This window comes from Eptesicus fuscus, chromosome 15 (genome assembly GCF_027574615.1).
Source record: "Eptesicus fuscus isolate TK198812 chromosome 15, DD_ASM_mEF_20220401, whole genome shotgun sequence".
NCBI lineage: Eukaryota > Metazoa > Chordata > Mammalia > Chiroptera > Vespertilionidae > Eptesicus > Eptesicus fuscus.
In genome coordinates this window covers 71,520,287-71,533,324 of record NC_072487.1, presented here as the reverse complement: position 1 = coordinate 71,533,324, position 13,038 = coordinate 71,520,287, and the positions used below count along the sequence as shown (strand labels likewise).

Genomic DNA, 13,038 nt, shown 5'->3' with positions numbered 1-13,038 from the left:
GCTAAATAAGCACTTTGTATCAGTACTAGAGGCCTGGTGCATGAATTCATGCACGGGTGGGGTTCTGCTGGCCTGCCCCGATGGGGGCCCATTGGGTGGGGCCGCGGGGGTGAGGGGCCTCGGTTGGTTGGCCGGCTGGCCTTGCCCTCGATTGGGGTGTTGGGGGCTGATCGGGGGCTGGACTGGTCGGGGTGGGGGGGGTCTGATCGGGGCCCAGATCAGACTAGTTGGCTGCCTCAGTACCAGTCATTCTGGTCATTCTGCCTTTCCGGTCACTGGGCTTTTATATATATGGATTTCACTTAATCCTCATTCTGGTAAGTGCTGTTACTATCCATTTTTTTATATAAAGGTAATGAAATGGAAGTTCATAGAGAAATATATATAGTAGCTAAAGTTATAGAACTAGGATTTATTTATTTATTTTTATTATTTTTGTAAATAAATCTTTATTGTTCAGATTATTACAGTTGTTCCTCTTTTTTTCCCCCATAGCTCCCCTACACCCGGTTCCCAACCCACCGTCCTCATCCATAGGTGTATAATTTTTGTCCAGTCTCTTTCCGCACCACCCACACCCCTTTCCCCCCGAGGATTGTCAGTCCACTCCCTTTCTATGCCCCTGATTCTGTTATATTCACCAGTTTATTCTGTTCATCAGATTTTGAATTCACTTGATTTTTAGATTAACTTGTTGATAGATATGTATTTGTTGTTCATAATTTTTATCTTTACCTTTTTCTTCTTCTTCCTCTTAAAGAATACCTTTCAGCATTTCATATAATACTGGTTTGGCGGTGATGAACTCCTTTAGCTTTTTCTTATCTGTGAAGCTCTTTATCTGACCTTCTGTTCTGAATGATAGCTTTGCTGGGTAGAGTAATCTTGGTTGTAGGTTCTTGCTATTCATCACTTTGACTATTTCTTGCCACTCCCGTCTGGCCTGCATAGTTTCTGTTGAGAAATCAGCTGACAATCATATGGGTACTCCCTTGTAGGTAACTAACTGTTTTTTCTCTTGCTGCTTTTAATATTCTCTCTTTGTCTTTTGCTCTTTGCATTTTAATTATGATGTGTCTTGGTGTGATCCTCTTTGGATTCCTTTTGTTTGGGGCTCTCTGCACTTCATGGATTCCTTTTGTTTGGGGCTCTCTGCACTCCATGAAGTGCAGAGAGCCCCAAACAAAAGGAATCCAAAGAGGATCACACCAAATAGTAAGTCTATTTCTTTCACCAGGTGGGGGAAGTTCATTATTTCTTCAAATAGGTTTTCAATATCTTGCTCTCTCTCTTTTTCTGGCACCCCCATAATTCTGATGTTGGTACGCTTGAAGTTGTCCCAGAGGCTCCTTACACTATCTTTATATCTTTGGATTCTTTTTTCTTTTCTTTTTTTTTGACAGACCAGGGAAATGTTTATTTATTTATTTATTTATTTTAACTTTTTTTTTTATTGTTTAAAGTATTACATGTAGTACATATATCTCCTTTTTTTTCCCCCATTTACCTTCCCCCAGCCTCCCCTACCCCCTGTCGCATGCCCTCATCCCACCCCCCGAGTGTCTTGTGTCCATTTGTTGTGCTTATATGCATGCATACAAGTCCTTTGGTTGATCTCTCCCCTCCCCCCCTCCTATCACTCCCCTGCTTTCCCGCTGTAAATTGACAGTCTGTTCAGTGCTTTACTGCCTCTGTATCTATCTCTTGGTTCATCAGGTTATAATGTTCTTTATTTTCCATAAATGAGTGAGATCATGTGGTATTTTTTCTTTTTGCTTTTCCAGTTGGGTGTTTTTTGCTTCTTTGTATTTCAAATCTTTGACTTGATTCTTGCGATCCTCTAGTCTGCTGTTGGATCTCTGTATATTATTCTTTATTTCAGTCAGTGTATGCTTAATTTCTAGTTGGTCCTTTTTCATATCCTCGAGGGTCTCACTAAATTTATCAGCGGTTTCTAGAAAATTCTTGAAAAACCTTATAACCGTGATTTTGAACTCTATATCCTTTATTTCTTTCATTTGTAACCTGTTTCTTCCTTTTTTTTTTTTTTTTTTAAATATGGAACGCTTCACGAATTTCCATGTCATCCTTGTGCAGGGGCCATGCTAATCTTCTCTGTATCATTCCAATTTTAGTATATGTGCTGCTGAAGCGAGCACGTGACCTGTTTGTCTCTGCATTTGGGCTGCTTCCCTGTGTTGATAGAGTGGCTTTGTGTGCTAGGTGTCCTATAGGGCCCAGTGGCTCAGCCTCCCCAGTTTCCTGAGGTGGACACTCTTGGTGCACCCCTTTGTGGGCTGTGTGCACAATCTTGTAGTTAAGCCTTGATTGTTGTTGGTATCACTGGGAGGAATTGACCTCCAGGCCAATTGGCTGTGAGGATCAGCTGTGTCTACAATGGGAGAACTTCTGTGCTGGAGACGCCCTTATGAGGCAAGACTTGCTTCAGTGGGGCTTTGGTGCTCACTGAGTCTGCCCCCTGAGTGTGTCCCTTATGGATCTGAGGAGTTGTAATCTGGATGGTCCCACTCTGACCACTGGGTACACTGGCTCTTGGATCTCCAAGGAAGTGCTAATTTAGCCTCTGCCTGAGTCCACTCAGCAGGAGCTACGGAGAGATCTGCAGATTCCTCTTCTTTGTTTGGGTTTTGGAGGTGCCCAGATGAGGCCCAGCTGTGAAACAATACAAACTGCTGTGGGGCCTTGGGCCTTCTTTTGGATGTTCTGGGTCTCTCTGACTCAGCTGCAGTTTGATAGGTAAGTTTAGATTTCAAAGGACCAGGCCATTCATATGCAAAAGCCTCTGTGCACAGCTTGGGTGGGGCGGGGTCTCAGGGCGGAGCAAACAACAATGGCTTCCTGTCAGCCCTGCCCTAAGAGGCCCCTGGGTCTCAGTGTCCCTTGGTAATCGCTGCAAGCACCTCTGAGAGAAAGCCGCCCTTGAGTTCCAGCTGCTGCCAGATAGTCCAGTTTCTCCCCTTATGAGTCTGGGTCCCCAGAGTCTTGCCCAGAACTGGAGTTCAGAGCAGTCTGGATCTTGTGTCTCCCTCTGGATTTACAAAGCCACGTACTCAGATGCTAGCCCTTTCCTCGCGTGTGCCTCTGCACTTAACTTCCACAGCTCCTGTGAGTCTCAGTGTGCTTTTCTCTTTCCTTCTAGTTGTAGAATTTCCACTCAGCCAGCCTTCCTGTGGTTCTGGATGATGTCAGTTTTGTCTTTTAGTTGTAGTTTTGAAGTGGTTGTGTGAGGCAGCAAGTTCAGGTGTTTACCTATGCCACCATCTTGGTTTCTCCGCTAGAACTAGGATTTAAATCCAGATTTGACTTCTGAGTCTGGATTTTAAAAAATACTATATGATATTTGCATTTTTATATTCAGTGTCACCTTGGAGTAATTCACAAATCATAATCTTTTTTTCCTGTTGTTTTCTCTTTAGGTTTTTGTCAGGATGACTTGGCAGAGCTCGACCCAGGCACTAGTAAGTTCTGAATGTTCTCCAGTGTTTGTGACTAAAAAAGGATGTGTATGTGTACTTTTAAATGTATAACTTCAGATGTCATGGATAGGCCTTTATTGACTCAGATTTTATTTTCACTTTAATTTATAATTATGGGGAGGGCATTGTATCTTTCCTAGTTATGCTTTCTTTTTCTTTTCCTGATCGTATTCAGTGGCCAGGATTGAGCCCATTCATAGAACATTGGTTTGCTGAACATTTCTATTTAATTCTAATCTCCTTTTCATATCCATCCATCTTCCCACGAAACCAGTAATAACAATAATTGTACTTTCACTTATGTACACATACAACCATATACCCACAACCACTTTTCTAAAGTATTTATTAGTTTTGACATAATTTCTTTCAAAAAAAGATTATGCTTGGTTTAGATATTTAAAATTGATAACTTTTATACCAGAGTTTAATTTTTGAAGCACCTTCATCTACATTCTTAAGGGGATGATATGAGAGTAATTATTTCAAGGTCTAATTAAATGATGTTTTTCAGGACTATGTAAGTCTTTTTTAAAAAAAAATAGTTTATTGATTATTAGAGAGGAAGGGAGAGGGAGAGAGAGAGAGAAACATGGATGTGAGAACACAACATAGATTGGCTGCCTCCTACACGTCCCTTACCAGGGATCTAAGCCCAAAACCCGGGCATGTGCCCTTGACCAGGAATTGAACCAGCAACCTCTTGGTGCATGGGATGATGCTCAGCCAATTGAGCCACACTGGCCAGGGCAGGACTATGTAAGTCTTGATCATAGATAATCACTTGTGTTTCCAGTGCTCTCAAAATGTGGCATTTGCCCAGCTGGTGTGGCTCAGTGGTTGAGTATCAAGCTATGAACTAGGAGGTAATGGTTTGATTCCCGGTCAGAGCACATTCCTGGGTTGCGGGCTCGATTCCCAGTGTGCGGCATGCAGGAGGCAGATGATCAATGATTCTCTCTCATCATTGATTTTCTATCTCTTCCTCTCCCTTCCTCTCTGAAATTAATAAAAAAAATATTTTTTTAAATGTGGCATTCATCATTCTTGGATATTGATATAACTATTAGAAATAGGATATGGGAATATGCAGTGTATATAGACCTTATTTTGCTATAAAGTCCAAAAGTCTGATGATAATTTAGATTGAGAATCCATGAAATGATCTGGAGTTACTTTTCTAGTTCTGTTACATTTTAGGGTCATGGGGCTGGCTATTTGTCACCAATCTGCTGTTGGGGTAAGTGGTGAAGTTCGCCTTCTTACCATCCTGGCTAACTAATGTCATTTCTCTGACGTTGTGGACCTTCTCACATACCACCCCCGACCCCCATACACACCTTAATAGTATAAACATTTATGTTTGTTCAACTAATACTTATTAATGGCAGGACAAAATAAATCCCACAAAGCTTATTAAACACAACGGAAATGGATTTGTTTTTCTAGAAGCTGGAAAGTTCGGAATCAGTTTTGTAGGTATTATAGGCTCAGTTTACCCTGCTCTGCCACCTGAAATTCCAGTACTATCAGTGAACGTGCCAATTTATCTTTGTCCTCTTATGAATAGCCTTCATTTAGGAGGAGGAAAAGGTAAATTCTTGAGTTATGCTCCTTTTTTAAAGTCATTTTTGAACACTAGAAAGGATATTAAGATGCCCTGTAATATTTCAGGCAGAACTATACATATGCATAAAATATGTCAGTTAATTGAGGACTCAAATATTGAGTGTTTTCTCTGCTCCAGGCCCATTTCTGTGCTCCAGGGATATACAAGTCTAGGTCCTGCCTTCATGTATTAACTGTATATTGGAAAATCTTTTCTTATCTGGAGTTATTGGAAAAAAATTTTTTAAACCTCTAATTTAGCACATAGTACCTAAACTTATTCTCCTTTTCTGCACTTAGTAGCAATTGAAAACAAATCATGCCCATCTTCTAGGAAAGGCTCTTGTTATTTTCATAAGATTATTACTGGATGATTCTTCTTTCTGGGCCAACTAGTTCTAACTCATTTAACATTTCTGCATAGACTTTCTAGCTAGATATGTGAATTATAGACCTCTCCATTCCGTGAGAATAAACAAATATTTACTCATCTATAATAATAAAAGCATAATATGCTAATTAGACCGGACAACTGAATGACCTTCCAGACAACCTTCTGGATGAAGCCGGGGCTGCCAGGGCTGTGAGGGCCGAGCCTTGGCATCGGGCCTCTACTTTTATATATCAGTACACAATGGAAGTCGCCTAAAAAGATCACTTTTCTTTTAAAAGTTGTGCTTAGTTTATGTGTTTACTAGTAATATTCTCAATAATACTCATAATATTTTTGTGAAGTTAGTGTTTTGTTCTTTCTCTTGGAAGAAATACATGCAAGTCTGATATTATAATAATAAATGGACAGAAATAAAATTTTATTATTTTGATTTGAATCAATCTTGGGGTTCAAATGAGCATGGTCAGCCCTACTGAGCGATGGGGAATCTCAAGACTAAGGTGGTTTTTGTGTGTTGTGTTAAATTGGTTGTTGTTGATATTGCAAATTCCTTGACTTCTGACTGGGAAGGAATGACATCTCCTATGTTAATACTTCATGACTTTCGCACGTAAGATTGAGAACAATAGGGATTTCTTTGTGATGCATCTTGGCCATTTAGAGGTCCCAATGGCTTCCCCAATCCTCCCCAATTCCTAATAGGGAAAACATGCTCATACTTGCTTATTTTGAATGAGAAAATACCATTGTTGCTGATTTCCCATTGTGCCTGGCAGTGGTGGTAGACAGTCATTTTTTGGGACAACAGGTGGGATGTGTTGGAACTAGATGAGGAAGGATTTACTTTGTCTAAATCAAATGGCCTCTTTTAAAACACCTTTTCTTGTAATAGAACAGATAGATAGGTAGCCATGTTTAGAATATGGGCAGCTGTTCACACTCTGACTGCCTTCCTATGATTCCTGGGCTTCCTGGAGTCCAATGTTAGGGCACAGGTTCAGGCTAAGTTCATTTCTACAAGAAGCATCTCTGTACCCTGCCTTATTAGCATAAGCTAGGGACAAGGGCAGTCAAAGGTCAAGAGAAGTTCAAAACAGCATAACCTTTCTGTGCTTCTGTTTCCAAATAACCCCAGTCTGCCCTGCTCCCCGAGTTTTTTCCTCAGCCATCGTGTTTACTGTGTAGTTGTAAAACCCAAGAGAACAAGGACTGACTTGATACAAGGGAAGTTAGAGAATAGAAGTCATTGTTGCTTAAAACAGGAGAAATAATTGATTTATGTTTGGGGGCCAATTAGGTTATAAAATAGGAATAGTAAAGGGATCTGTGACTTAAGGACCGCTACTTACTCTGATTTCTGCCTCACAGACAAGGGGCTCCCCAATAAAGGCTGTTAGCTTTCTAGGCTAAATTATTAATTCCTTTCATGCCTCTCAGGGATTGTAAACAGCACATAATAGGAAAACAATTGATACTGTTCAGTCATTGGCCAGAGAGAGGGTCAAAGGGTAAATAGTTGGATTAGCAACAGCTGTTCTTCCTCCAAAGTCAAACTTTTGTCCCTTATTATCTATTTCAGCAAAGTCATTTCTGAGTTTTTTGCCTGTAAATAGTTAAATCCATTTCTCTACTTATAAAATAATTCTACAAGCAATAAGAGAGTAAACATTGACCAAAATTGAAAATACTCATTTTAACTCAGTTTTCAAAGTTGAAGATGAGCATTCCTTTTGGTATGTGCTGACTGTATTGTTCGATGTTCAAAGGGTATTATCCCAAGGAAAGGAACTACTTGAAGTTAGAGTAGGTGCTTTTTAGCTGTTTTTTACCAACTGCTTAAAGATCTTGGTATAGCCCTAGCCGATTTGGTTCAGTGGATAGAGCTTCAGACTGCAGACTGAAGGGTCCCAGGTTCGATTCTGGTCAAGGGCACATGCCCGGGTTGCAGGTTCGGTCCCCAGTAGGGGGCTTGCAGGAGGCAGCCAATCAATGATTCTCTCTCATCAGTCATGTTTCTGTCTCTCTCCCTCTTCCTTCATCTCTGAAATCAATAAAAATATATTTAAAAAAAAAAAAGATCTTGGTATAGCTTGATGAAAAGAAAAAATTGACTTTGTTAGTAGGACAATGCATGTTCATTGTGGAAAACACTAAAAAAATATATATATATTTATATATATGAATACCCCTGATCTCACCACCTGGAAATAGCCATTGTTTCTTTTTGGGAATATGTCCTTCCATTTGTATCTGAGCTTATTTCTTTTTTTTTCTTTTTTTTTAAATATATTTTATTGATTTTTTACAGAGAGGAAGAGAGAGGGACAGAGAGTTAGAAACATCGATGAGAGAGAAACATCGATCAGCTGCCTCCTGCACACCCCCTACTGGGGATATGCCCGCAACCAAGGTACATGCCCTTGACCGGAATCGAACCTGGGACCCTTGAGTCCACAGGCCTACGCTCTATCCACTGAGCCAAACCGGTTTCGGCTGAGCTTATTTCTTTGACAAATATATTTCTTTTAAATTTTTGTTTATTGATTTTAGGGAGAGAGAGAAACATCAAATGTTATTGCACTTATTTACACATTCATTGGTTGATTTTTGTATGTGCCTTGACTCGCAACCTTGGCGTATTGGGACGGTTCTCTAACCAAATGGCCATGACTTTGTATATTTTTAAAACTTTTTATTTCTTGATTTTTTTTTTTTTTTGAGAATATAACAGAGAAACAGAAACATTGATTTGTTGTTCACTTATTTATGCAATCATTGGTTGATTCTTGAATGTGCCCTGACCAGGGATTGAACCTGCAACCTTGGCATATTAGGACGATGCTCCAACCAAGTGAGCTAGCTACTTGGCCTGGGCCGAGCTTATTTTTTGCATAAATAAGTAGCAATTGTAATATATATACAGTTTTGTATACTGTTCCCTCCTCCCCGCCACTCAGCATTAGATTGGGAATATTATTCCAAGTCATGAAGCATTTTTCATAAATAATTTTAATGGTAGGATAATATTTCATTATAATAACTTTACCATGATTTATTTATCTGTTCTCCTATTGTTGGACATTTAGATTGCTTCCAGTTTTTTGTACATCTCTATATATAAAAGGCAAAGTGACTGACCATCCGACCGACCAACTGGCCGGTACATATGACACACACTGGCAACCTAAAAATAAACATATAACGCTCTCACTGGCACCAGTCACACACATGTTTTAATTTTATGACTAGAGGCCCGGTGCATGAAATTCGTACATGTGGGGGGGGTGTGTGTCCCTCAGCCCATCTTGCACCCTCTCCAATCTGGGACCCCACCGGGATCAGGCTTAAACAGGCAGTTGGACATCCCTTTCACAATCCAGGACTGCTGGCTCCCAACCGCTCGCCTGCCTGCCCGCCTGATTGCCCCTAACCACTTCTGCGTGCCAGCCTGATCACCCCCTAACCACTCTCCTGCCAGCCTCATTGATGCCTAACTGCTCCCCTGTTAGCCTGATTACCCCTAACTGCCCTCCCCTGCCAGCCTGGTCACCCCTAACTGCCCTCTCCTGCTCCCGGTAACCCCTAACTGCCCTCCCTTGCCAGCTTGGTCACCCCAAACTGCCCTCCCCTACAGTCCTGGTGCCCCCCAACTGCCCTCCTGCAGGCCTAGTCACTGCTAACTGTCCTCCCCTGCCAGCCTGGTCACCCCCAACTGTCCTCTCCTGCAGGCCTGGTCACCCTTAACTGCTCTTCCCTGCCGGCCTGGTCGCCCCTAACTGCCCTCCCCTGCAGGCCTGGTCCCCCCCAACTGCCCTCCCCTGCAGGCCTGGTTCCCCCCAACTGCCCTCCCCTGCAGGCCTGCTTGCCCCCAACTGCCCTCCTCTGCTCGCCTGGTCTCCCCCAACTGCCCTCCCCTGCTGGCCTGGTCTCCCCCAACTGTCCTCCCTTGCATGACTGGTCTCCCCCAACTGCCCTTCCCTGTTGGCCATCTTGTGGTGGCCATCTTGTGTCCACATGGGGGCAGCCATCTTGTGTGTTGGAGTGATGGTCAATTTGCATATTACTCTTGTTAGATAGGATACTATATTATATACTAGAAGCCCGATGCACGAAATTCGTGCACGGAGGGGGGTTGTCCCTCAGCCCAGCCTGTACCCTCTCCAATCTGGGACATCCCTCTCACAATCCAGGACTGCTGGCTCCCAACTGCTTGCCTGCCTGCCTTCCTGATTGCCCCTAACCGCTTCTGCCTGCCAGCCTGATCACCCCCTAACCACTCTGCTGCCAGTCTGTTTGCCCCCAACTTCCCTCCTCTGCTGGCCTGGTCACCCCTAACTGCCCTCTCCTGCAGGGTTGATCACCTCCAACTGCCCTCCCTTGCAGGCCTGGTCCTTCTCAACTGCCCTCCCTTGCAGGCTGGGTACCTCCCAATTGCCCTCTCCTGCTGGCCATCTTGTGTCCACATGGGGGCAGGATCTTTGATCACATGGGGCAGCTATATTGTGTGTTGCAGTGATGATCAATCTGCATATTACTCTTTTATTAGATAGGATAGAGGCCTGGTACAGGTGTGGGGGCCAGCTGGTTTGCCCTGAAGGGTGTCCGTGATCAGGGTGGGGTTCCCTTGGGGTGTGGGGCGGCCTGAGCGAGGGGCCTGTGGTGGTTTGCAGGCCGGCCACGCCCCCTGGCAACCCAAGCGGAGGCCCTGGTATCTGGAATTTATTTTCCTTCTACAATTGAAACTGTAGCCTGGAGCGGAGCCAAGCCTGGGGCCCCTCCGCGGCGGCAGCCATTTCTGTTGGGGTTATAATTGAAACTTTGTTGCCTTAAGTGGGTGGGCCCGGCCAGGGTGTGCGGAAAGCTTTGCTTCCCCTGTTGCTGGTGGCAACCCTGGCCTGCTCTCTCAAGCTCCATTCTGACGCTATTTCTGTTTGAATTTGTTTACCTTCTATAATTGAAACTTTGTAGCTTGAGTGGAGGCTTAGGCCTGCAATGGCTGGTGGAAAGCTTGTTTCCCTCTGTTGCCTGGGAAACCTTGCTCTCTGTGGCTGTAGCCATCTTGGATGGGTTAACTTGCATACTTGCTCTGATTGGATGGTGGGTGTGGCTTGTGGGCATGGCTTGTGGGTGTGTCGGAGGTATGGTCAATTTGCATATTTGTCTATTATTAGGTAGGATACTATTTTGATATGTAGTTTTTTGCAGTAACATAATTACCGCACACATCTTTCTTCTAATTAATTTCCTTTCAATGTGTATGAATCCGTGCACCAGGCCACTAGTTATAAATAATATTACAGTTAACATGTTTTTGTATAAATTTTTGTTGTTGTTGTTCAGCAGTTCCTCTTTTTTTTTTAATTAAGGTATTATATGTGTACATATCTTACCATTGTCCCCCCCCCACCCCTGTATAAATTTTTTGTCTGCATTTCAGTTGAACCCTTTAGCTCAAAATATTTTAGAATTAAGAGCATGGGCCGAAACCGGTTTGGCTCAGTGGATGGAGCGTCAGCCTGCAGACTCAAGGGTCCCAGGTTCGATTCCGGTCAAGGGCACGTGCCTTGGTTGCGGGCACATTCCCAGGGGGGTGTGCAGGAGGCAGCTGGTCGATGTTTCTCTCTCATCGATGTTTCTAACTCTCTATCCCTCTCCCTTCCTCTCTGTAGAAAATCAATAAAATATATTAAAAAAAAAAAAAGAGCATGGGCTGTGGCTCAAGATTGCTTGGCTTCAATATTTATTAAGCTCTGTAATCTTGGCTAAGTTTATTTAATCTCTCTGTGCCTCAGTGTTTCCATCTGTAAAATGGGGGCAATAAAAAGTTATTCCTACTTTATAGGGCTGTTGTGAGGGCTGTTGTGAAGTAATATATGTATTTAGAATAATGCTTGGCAAATGGTAAATATTATTAAGTTTGCTGTTTTAGGCTGTACAAGGTAAAGTTGAAATTCTCAGTCTCTGCACTCAGGGGCTGTTGTAACTGCACTTTATTCAATTAGACTAGCCTGTGTTTCTTAATGACACAAAGGTAAGTCATTCCAGATGTTAGCAGGTGTGATTACTGCTTTGTAAGTAGTTTCCTCAGAGGAGCAGAGCTCATGCACTGCTGACCACTTTGGCTAAGACTTCTTTACCATCTGGTTGATTGTTAGAATATTTTGGGCCTCTTTCCCCAACCAGCAGCAGGTAACCTCCCAAATGACCATCTGCCAACCCATTTATTTAACCTCTTAGGAAACTAAAGAGTTAATCCTCTGCCTATTAAAACAAATACTCAGACTATGTACTTTCTCTTTGGGAAGTAGCAAAGCCTTATAGAGAGCATGCTGAGGGGAAAAATTGTGCAATTAAATGTTTGACTATTAACCATTTTTAAAACACTGCATAATACAGATTCTTGCTAACCTAGACTTTATATATATAGTCTACTGATCAAGGACGTAGGTAAATGAGCATTTCAAAAGAAACTTGAAAGTTAAATTTAATCTTTCCCTCTCTTGCCATACTAATAGCCACCAAACAGGGATCCATGGGTAAATGGTAGGATGAACAGGCAAGAGATTTCTTCTGTGGCTCAGGTTAAGGATTTATCCATTTATCATATAGATTCTTTCCTGAAAAAAATGAAGATAAGTTCACAAATCTCCCTTGTTTTCCCCTTATGTCACCTTTCCTACACAACATTCTGTTAGTGATTTAGGTATTTTGCAGTCATAACTGTTCCAAGAGCCTGCTTTTTCAGCTGAATCTGCTAGATCACTGCTAGATCAAGTCTCCTGAATGTGACCTTTTTGCTGGGAAGATCTAACATTGGGTCTGGATTTCTGATAAGGATTCTTTTGAACAGTGTGGGAGTGGCGTGAGATCCCGAGCTTAGGCTGAGCTCTCATCCCCTTGACCTCTGCCCCTGTTTCAGAGTTTGTACTGACTTGGTAGGGACTCCCTATGGAGCCAAGAGTTTAGGACTTGTTTACAATTGATGAAAAGATAGTTGCATTCAAAAGCTGTTGTTGGGACCTTGGATAGTCAAGGATCTCTGCCATTATCTCTGGTGACTGCAGGGAATGAACATCTGGGTCTGGAGATTTATAATGGATGACTAAGAAGGAATGAGATGAAACTCTGACACTGGAGAGGTTGCTGAAATTGTTCTTCCTAACGGAGCAGTACTGCAGTAACATTTTTGAGATCAGAGAAAGATTTATATAAACATCTGTTTTATTTCATTTTAAAAAGTTGAAAATGCTTGTTTAAATTCAATATGATAACAAAGGGAGATGTGTGGGAATTCTTCTCTTCCTTTTTTTGATGTCTCACCAAAGAGAAAATTTGCTGTTAGATAAATGTATCAAGTGGAGGGAGCCCTAGATTATTACAGCCACCCTCTTCTAAGTTATGCATAGTTTTACAAATTAGCATTTTTTCTAAAAAAATCTTATGGTGTGCTGTATATACGCTGAGGAGAGTAAGGCAACTCAGTCCTAAATGAGACCTCATATGCTTTTTCTGAGCACACTTTGGTCACTTAACGCTTTA

General features: G+C 42.3%; 1 protein-coding gene and 1 non-coding gene across 5 annotated transcripts in view; one reads left to right on the top strand and one right to left on the bottom strand.

Moving 5' to 3' along the window:
• LOC129151572 (nuclear receptor subfamily 6 group A member 1-like) overlaps positions 1-13,038 on the top strand; it is a 61,518-nt gene that overhangs the window by 33,041 nt on the left and 15,439 nt on the right. For all 4 annotated transcript variants that reach the window (XR_008558227.1, XR_008558228.1, XR_008558229.1 and 1 more), the window contains exon 2: positions 3,438-3,479. Coding sequence is in view for 1 of the 4 variants with exons in the window: in XM_054726811.1 (XP_054582786.1) it covers positions 3,438-3,479 (42 nt within the window). In the remaining 3 variants the exon portion in view is untranslated. The remainder of the gene's footprint in view (positions 1-3,437; positions 3,480-13,038) is intronic.
• On the bottom strand, positions 2,053-2,159 carry LOC129151803 (U6 spliceosomal RNA). Its single transcript, XR_008558436.1, has one exon. It is a non-coding gene; the product is annotated as a U6 spliceosomal RNA (small nuclear RNA).